Source organism: Sarcophilus harrisii, chromosome 4 (genome assembly GCF_902635505.1).
Source record: "Sarcophilus harrisii chromosome 4, mSarHar1.11, whole genome shotgun sequence".
Classification (NCBI taxonomy): domain Eukaryota; kingdom Metazoa; phylum Chordata; class Mammalia; order Dasyuromorphia; family Dasyuridae; genus Sarcophilus; species Sarcophilus harrisii.
In genome coordinates this window covers 279,508,828-279,517,980 of record NC_045429.1, presented here as the reverse complement: position 1 = coordinate 279,517,980, position 9,153 = coordinate 279,508,828, and the positions used below count along the sequence as shown (strand labels likewise).

At 38.3% G+C, this 9,153-nt stretch overlaps 1 protein-coding gene across 4 annotated transcripts in view; it reads left to right on the top strand.

Moving 5' to 3' along the window:
* Window positions 1-9,153, top strand: part of RAB44 (RAB44, member RAS oncogene family) — a 66,690-nt gene that overhangs the window by 50,030 nt on the left and 7,507 nt on the right. For all 4 annotated transcript variants that reach the window (XM_031964969.1, XM_023502943.2, XM_031964970.1 and 1 more), the window contains 3 exons: window positions 2,589-2,670; window positions 3,557-3,671; window positions 7,967-8,068. In XM_031964969.1, the coding sequence (XP_031820829.1) occupies window positions 2,589-2,670; window positions 3,557-3,671; window positions 7,967-8,068 (299 nt within the window). The remainder of the gene's footprint in view (window positions 1-2,588; window positions 2,671-3,556; window positions 3,672-7,966; window positions 8,069-9,153) is intronic.

The following is a 9,153-nucleotide window of genomic DNA, read 5'->3' as shown; positions in this document are numbered from 1 at the left end:
AAAAGGAATAAGTTGCATAAAATGTATTCTAGGCCCCTTCTAGCCCCATATCTGGTGATGGGGAGGTCTGGAAAGAAGAGCAAAGGTGGGAGGTAGTTATCCCACGATAATCTTTGGCTGCTTCATAATTCTGCCGTCAGGACCTTATCCTTGACATTCCTCTTTGGTATGGATGAGTAGAGGCTCTGAGCATTTTTTTGGGAGGGGGTGAAGTTTTGAGAGTCTCTTTCTCCACACTCACAAAGAGACTCTCAAAAGAAATGAAGGTTACATTTAGGTTCCCTGAAGCTCTGGAGTTCAAATTCAGTTCTTCAGGGAGGATCCTTGCTCATCCTTAACACCTTTGAAAGCAGCACAAAACCCTTCTCTCTCAAACTTCTATCCCTTCCTCATAGAATTTAGGGTTGGAAAGAGCATCTAGCCAAATGCCCTCATTTAACAGATGAAGAACCAAGCCCAGAGAGTCAAAAGTCACAGGTCACCCAATAGTCCTGCTTCCACAAACTGTAGGGAACAGGGGCTAGAGATAGTGATAGAGAGAAGTGAGTTACACTCGGTGACTTGACTAAGAAGTGGCAGTGTTGGAGGGAGAGCTCTGATCCTGGGTCTTACATCTTTTACTTACTAGCCAGGTGACATTGCGCAAGTTGCTTCTTTCTGGATCTTCAGCTGCCAAATTGGGGAAAAGATTGGATTAGATGGTCATCAAACAACTCTGATAATCTATAGTTACTTCACTTCTTAGGCTTTTACTTTCCTTATTCATAAAATGGGAATAAGAATTACATGCCCTTGCAAGGCTGTTTTGAGGAAAATGCTTTGTAAACTTCTCAGACCTTTACTTTCCTTATTCATAAAATGGGAATAAGAATTACATGCCCTTGCAAGGCTGTTTTGAGGAAAATGCTTTGTAAACTTTAAAGCTTTTTTTAGTTTGTTTTTATTTTTGTTTTGTCTTTTGGGAGGTGGCAGGGTTTAGACTCCATCTATAATTCCACTGACTATAGGGAACTTGAGGTAAGGACACTCTCTGCCAATGCACATAAGTACCTGCTCTCCCTTCCTCTCCTCTCTGTCTGTCTCTGTCTCTATCTCTCTCATATATGTACACACACATATACATTGATCTGTGTGCATATACATCCATATGCATGTTATATGTGTACAGCACACATGTCACATACGTGCATGTACACACCCACATAAATACATTTGTGTTTGTATGCATTGTTGTATATCTCGTACATATCTGCGTATATATTTTGCAAGGACATATGCAAATATTTGCATATATAATACATTTTATACAAGGATATTGTGTGTATATATAATATGTCTTATATAACATGTATATTATTATATAATATATTTTGTGCATACACGCGTGTATATGATATCCACATACACACATATATTGTGCAATACATATGTATGCACATAGGTTTGTGTATATATATTCATGTGTATATCAAATGTATATCACACATGTTGTATATATACATGTGCACACCTATATAAATATACTTATATAAATATAATATATTTATGTTTGTGTCATACATATTTGTGCATATATGTAATATATACACAGATATAAGTATATTTGTGTATATAAAGTTGTATACATATAATACATCATATACACAAATATTGTGTGTATATAATATATAAATACCTTATTCACATATATATTGAATGTATTACTTCTATAAATATAGATATTGCATATGTATTCTATAGCTATATTTGTATATAGATACATGTATGTACACAAGATATCTGTATATTCACATATATTATACATGTACATATATGTATTCATATAGATTTGTGTATATACATTTATGTATATATTATAAATATACATGCAAACATATGAATGCATTTGTGTTTGTTTACACTAATGCATATTATAGGTTTGTATATAGATGTTGTGGGTATATATACATGAATCTCTTTGTGTATATACCTGAATATGCACATATTTTCTGTAGATGTGCATACTCATACATACATATGCAACTATATTTTGTGTGCTTGCTTGTGCATATGTGAATGTGGAGAGAGAGACTCACACACAGACAGAGACAGAGAGGAGTATATGATCACTGGGATGGGGGAGGGCATGGCTTGCAGGTGGGTTGTCTCCCTTCTCTACCTTGTAAGCTCCTCCAACAGAGGGACTATCTCATTTCTGCCTTTGTATTCTCAGCATCTTGCATGGTGGCTGGCACATAGTAAGTGCTTATTAAATGCTTATTGATGAGTTATTATTACATTCTAAGCAAGGTCACTCAGGGTGATGCTGGTACTGAAATCTGGTTATAATAATATTGATTACTCTAATTTATATATGATTTTAAAATTAACAAAGAGTTTTTAGAAATCATTTATTATCATTTGATTTTCACAAGGCTCCTGTGAGGTTAGTTGCTATTATTATGCCCATTTTACAGAGAAATCAACTGAGGTTGGAAAAAGTTTAGTCACTTGTACAGGGTCACATGAATAAGCATCTGAGGTAGAGTTTAAACTGACTCAAAGCCAGTGAATGGGGCCCTGTCTCTCATCTCTCCAACATATCCTAGGGATGGATTATCGGATCAAAAACCTGATGGTGGATAATAGATGGTTTGCGCTGCAGCTCTGGGACACAGCCGGGCAGGAGAGGTAATGATGAATCTTCATTGTCAGATTCTGGTTGGGAACTCTGATGGGGGCTCAGTGGTGGGGGGTGGGAAGGAGGGGAGGGAGGGAAGCACAGAAGAACAAGGAATACTCCAAGTATACAATCTGGGAGAACGGGACATACACAGAAAAAGACCCCCAAGAAGGGCTAACCTTGGCCACTGGCTTCTGAGCCTCCTAGACCATACATTTGCAGATGGAAGGGACCGCAGAGGCCATCTATGGCAACCATTTTGTTTTCTAAGTTTTCTAAGAGGGACTTGCTTGGGATTACTCAAGTAGCAAAAGTTGGATTTGAACTAAGGTTCATTAACCTCACAGTGGATAAAGCACCCAGACCTGGAGTTAAGAAGACTCATCTTGCCTGAGTTCAAATCTGGCATCAGACACTTCCTAGCTGTGTGACCCTGGGCAAGTCACTTCACTCTGCCTCAGTTTCTTCCTCTGTGAAATGAGCTGGAGAAGGAATGGCAAGTCATTCCAGTATTTTTGTTAAGAAAACTCCAAATAAAACCATAAAAAGTTGGACACAACTGAATTTTTTATTCCAAATCCTATGCTCTGAAGGAGGAATTTCTAAAGTCTAGAGTGTCCTACCTCAGCCAAAGCCATTTCCCTTCTCTGGGTCTTAGTTCCTTCATTTGTAAAATGAGGGAATTAGAATAGTTCTATCTAAGGCTCCCCCCCTACTTGTTATCCTTTGATATGTCACAGCTTCTCTAGGTCTGAATCCTCACAGGGGCAACTTGCTTGCCTAACAGTGGGCAGCTAAATTGATTAGGACTTCTTGTGTGCCCTTCCAACTCCCAGAGCTGAGGTTTTTTGGTTGCCTAAGGCAGCCCGTGTCTTACTTGGAATCTCCTGGTAGGTACCACAGCATAACCAAGCAGTTCCTCAGAAAAGCCGACGGCATTGTGCTCATGTACGATGTCACCTGCCCAGGAAGCTTCACCCATGTGCGCTACTGGCTGGACTGCATCCAGGTGAGAGGGGTTGCTGCAGGGCGGGTCCTGGCTGGAGGGGACCAGCATGGTGTGTATTTGCTGTTCATTTTCTTTCCTTAACAGGAGCATGGATTTGACAAAAGAGGGGATGGGTATCTCTGTCCTCCAAAAAAATATGGAGGGGTGAGTGAGGAGGAAACAGGTCCAATACTATGAAGCCACAACCACACAGTGGACAAAAACTACTTCCTGTGCACCCATGATTTTTTCCCATTTGACATTAGCCCTAGATATAATGATAATGCCCTCACATTTCAGTAGCACTTTAGAGCTTCCAAAGTACTTTCCTCACATTTACACAATGAAGTAGGTAGTGCAAGTATCACTATCCCATTTTATGGCTCAGCAGTTACGAATTCCACAAGCTCACATAGCTCAGGAGGGTTGGAGAAGAGACTTGAACCAGAGTTAATGACTTTAAACTTAGAACTTCTCTCTCTCTCTCTCTCTCTCTCTCTCTCTCTCTCTCTCTCTCTCTTTCTGTCTTTCTGTCTCTCTTTCTGTCTCTGTCTCTCTGTCTCTGTCTCTCTTTCTCTCTGCCTTTGTTCTGAGCTGCCTTTCTTTTTGAGGGACCACAAGGTGACTAAGTGGATAAAGTGGCAAGTCTGGAATCAGGAAAACCTAAGTTCAAATCTGGCCTCAAATAGTTTCTAGGTGTATGACTCTGTTTGTCTCAGTTTCCTCATCTGTAAAATAAGCCAGAGAAGAAAATGGCAAACTTTCAGTATCTTTGCCAAGAAAACCCGACATGGGGTCACGAAGAGCCAGACATAAACAACAAAACTGGAGTTGAGGAAAAAAAGACATTTTTGGTGGGGCTGGAGTAATCAAGGAAGGTTTTACTTTCTCAAGCACTTTTCTCATTATGGTACTATGATTGTTTGGTAGGGAAGATGAACATGCAGAGATCTGAGAAACTAGGGCTCATAGTGTTTATAAAGTGATTTGCACATGGTGACCAGGTAGTAAGGGTCAGAGCTTGGATCAGAAACCAAGTTTCCTGACTCAAGATCCAATCCAATAAGCATTTATTAAGTACTTAATATATACCTTAGTATATCCAATCCAAGAAGCATTTATTAAGTACCTACTATATACAGAGAAATGATAGGTGCCAGTCATACCAGTTCTTGCCCTCAGGATGCTCCATTCTACTGAGAGAATATAACATATAAACATATATATATATATGCATATGTATATATATATAAGGCATGTCTATATGTATGTATACATGATGATATGAGTATACACATGATCATATGAGTAGGGATAGTAAATTAACAGCCAGAGGAATCAGGAAAAGCTCCCTATAGGAGGCAACATTTATGTTGAGTTTTTAAGTCCAATCCAGGTATTTATTTCCTTTGTATAAAAGAATCCCCAGACTCAAAAAGGTTCTCACCAGCATTCACTGACAGAAACACTTAAAAGTAGCATTCACTATTGTTATACTCCCCCAGACAATTGAGGCAACAATCATGACAGGAAGCAGCTTGTGGGATTAATGAATGAGCATTTTATCTTTTTTTTTACTCATTAGTGTTGCCATCAAAATAGGTATAGGCAAATCAGGCCAGGGAATAGATTCTTCTTCTAAAAAAATAAGTATCCCCTGATACTAGTCAGCTCCCTCCAAGGGATCCAGGAGTCCCTGATTTCTCATATTCTAAAAGTTCTCTTCATGAATGTACACATCCATTTCATGATCACTATTTAGTCATCCGTACTCAGGAAAAAAGTAGAGTAATAGCAGCTTTCTTAAAGGAAACTGGTGGGGAGGGCAGGATAAAGAAGGAGAAGCAAAAGGAAAACAAGCACTTATTAAGCACCTGCTATGTGCCACATACCATGATAAGTGCTATACAAATATTATCTCATTTGATCCCTAGCTAATTTGAACTAGGGAATTTTTCTGAGTAATTTAATCCCTTTATTAGCAGGTTATTATTAAAAGTCATTTTGGTCATTTGGCTATCTCTCTCAGATCAAAGACTTTTAAAGAGGCGGAAACAAAAAGTAGCATAATCCAGGCGTAGGTTTGGGAGATGGAATGCCTGGTTCAGGTAATTATAAATAATTCAGTTGGTATAGTTATGAAAAAGTTACATATGAAATAGTTGTATAACAGCTTCAAGTCCACCTCCTACAGGAAGCTTTTCCTGATTCCTCTGGTTCTTAGTGCACTTTCTCCACTCATATGATCTTGTGTACACTCACATATGTACATATACATACTCATACAGATAGATATACATATGTACTTGTGTGTGTTTATATGTTATATTCTCCCAGTAATAAGAAGCACCCAGAGGGCAAGGACTGGTATTCCTGGTACCTATCACAATATGTATGTATGAACTATAAATAGTTCGGAATGTAGAGGGCATAAGGGGAGGGAGGACAAAGTAAAATGTCTGGAAATGGAGAGTCTAGAAGCTTTAGTTTCAATTGGGAAGCTGTTGTACTAGACTAAGCAAGCACTAGCATGGTGCTCATGAGAGAAGGAGATAGATGGGGTTGTGGAGACTTGATTGGCTATTTAGTGGGAAGAGATGATGAGTTCACAACTTGTGAATCTTGTTGACTGAAAGTATGATGCTGCTCTCAAGAGAAGTAGAAAAGTGATGGTGAGTTTGGGGAGAAGTTTTGGACATGTTGAGTTTGAGATGTTTATGAATCACAAAGTGAAGTTGTCCAACAGTTGGTAATATAGGACAGGAGAGAAATAAGAGCTAGGAATCATCTCCATGAAATATTAATTAAACTCATGGGAACTAAATAATTACCAAGAGGAAGAATATTGAGAATGAGGAGAAGAGGGTCAAGGACAGAGGCGTGGGGGACATCCATGTTTTAAGAGGGTTAGACCTGGATTATGACCCAGAAGAGAAAATGGAGGAGTGGACAGAAAGGGAGAAAGAGAATCAGAAGAGAGTGGGGTAATGAAAACTGAGAAAGGAAAATCTCTGAAGAGGCAGCTACATGGTCAATAGTGAGGTTAAGAAAGACATGAATTGAATAAAGGCAATTGGATTTATTCATTAAAAGGTCTTTAGTAGGACATCATATGTTCAGATTGCTTGCTATCTTGTAGATGAAAGAGCTAAAGGAAGAAGGCAGAAAAAAATTTGGAACACAACGTCTTACAAAAATGAATGTTGAAAATTATCTTTACCTATATTTGGAAAAATAAAATACTATTGATTTCAAAAAAGGACTTTTGGTAACCTTAAAGAAATCAGTTTCAGGAGCTAGATTATAATGGGCTAAGAAGTGATCAGGAAGAAAGAAAATGGAGGCAGTGAGTATAGATAGTTTCTAAAAGAGACAAAACACTTTACAAAACTTTTTTAAATGATGAATTTAGCAAATATCAATAAACATAGTCATTCTGTATACAAAGAACAAAGAAGAGAATTGTGTATGAAACTATAAGCTGCTGCTACATATAATTTGTTTTTCTTAAGGTCCATATTAAATTTAACAAGGTAGTAATAAAACCATTCCATCCCCTTAGAAACCTTAAGTAACAAATTAATAGGGTCAAGCAAAACAAATCAACACATTGGCCATGACTGAAAATGTAGTCTTATTCTGTATCCCAAGTCCATCAGCATTCTGAAGTTCATGCTTGATCATTGTGGGTCAGAGTCCTGAAATGTTTCAATGATGTTTTCCTTCATATAACTGTGGTCATTGTATAAGTTGTTCCCTGATTCTCCTTCATTCTGTATCAGTTCAAACAAATTTGGCCAAATTTCTCTGAACTTTTCATATCCATCTCATAGGGAAATACTCTTCCAATGCATTCATAGGCCACAAGTTGTTCAGCTATTGCCCAGTGGAGGGACACCCACTTTACTTCCAGCTGTTTCCTATCCACCATGTTTTCTACCTATACCTGCCATAAAGAATGAGATCTTAGACGAGGAGGGCCTTGAAGGTAATTAAAAACTCTAAGTAAACAAGAATCCTGGTAAAGATAATGAAGGTAGATAGAACTTGGTGTATTTGGAAAACGGAGAATTGAGAAACAGCCCTGATTGGAGCAAAAGGTAGCATGCAGGTAAGAGTGGATGCTCAGGTTAGGTACACTAAGTTTTACTCTATTTCTGCCTAATCTTTAGCCCCTCAGGACTTGTCCCTTTTCTTTCTCAACTCTGCCCTTTGAATTCATTTAATGGAGCCTTAAAGAAAGAGTCTTTTGAGGTTCATGGGATGGAAAGGAAATTGTGCTCCTTTTCTACAAAAGTATATGTGCTTTATTGCAGGAAAGAGGACCTGATGATGTTGTCATCCTCCTCCTTGGGAACAAGATAGACTGTGTGAAGGAGAGGTTGGTGTCCACAGAGGCTGGACAGCTCCTGGCCAAGGTAAATGTCCTGGTGGACCTCTCATACATGCCCGTTCCTGTGAGGTGAAGGCAGAGCTACCCCTTAATTATGGCAATCTAAAAGCAATCTTAACAGAAGCCACATTGCAGAGACCCAGGCAGTTAGAGCTGCACCAAGGAGAGGAAAATGAGAAAGTATGGTATAGTAAAAGTATAATAGTTTTAAAATCTTAAGATTTGGGTTGCTGTTGTTTTTAATCAACTCTCTGTGTAGCCTTTAGTAAATTACTGTACTCTGGTTTTCAGTTTTTTTTTTATCCATATCAATCAATTGATTAAAAAATTATTAAGTGCCTATTATGTGCCAGCCACTCTGTTAAGCGCTGGTGATACAAAAACAGGTAAAAGACAGTTCTTGCTCATATTCTAATAAGAATAGGAATAATATTCTAATGGTCAGTTAGTTGGTTGTTGCCCTTCATTTTCAAAGAGGACCAAATTAACATCACTATGTCAATGTGTCTGACCAGAACTATATGAGTTCAGAATGCTTTATCACAGATCAGGTACAAATTCTGAGTGGACAATAAACTTACAAAAAAGTTCAAAACAAGCTATAAATAGGATAAGTGGGAAATAATGAACAGAGGGAAAATACTAGAATTAAGAGATGTTGAGAAATTCTTTCAGGAGAACATGGGATTTAGAGATTTAAAGGAAGCCAGGAAAATCAGTAGGTAGAATTGAGGAGGGATAGCTTTCTAGGCATGAGAGATAATGATTAGTAATGGGATACTGGCTTCTGATATGGGCTCCTGACCTTTCAAGATTTTATAAGGTCCTGTATTAAAGGAAAGAAGAAAACAGGATGCTGCCCCATCCCAGACACCAGTTTGCTTAGGAGGTTAAATACTCACTAGGTTCCAGAGGACCCAAGCTCATTCAAAAGCAGCCAGGGAGAAAAAGAAGTCTATTGGACTATTTGGTGCCTTTTCTGTGCATAAGTTTTGTCTCAGCAACCAGTTAAAAGACCCCTCTCTTTGCCATGAAGCAACCAGACAGGAAATGGTTAAAAAATACCTGTCCACAGAGCAGCATCTTTCATTATGTATGTGTGAAAGCAGC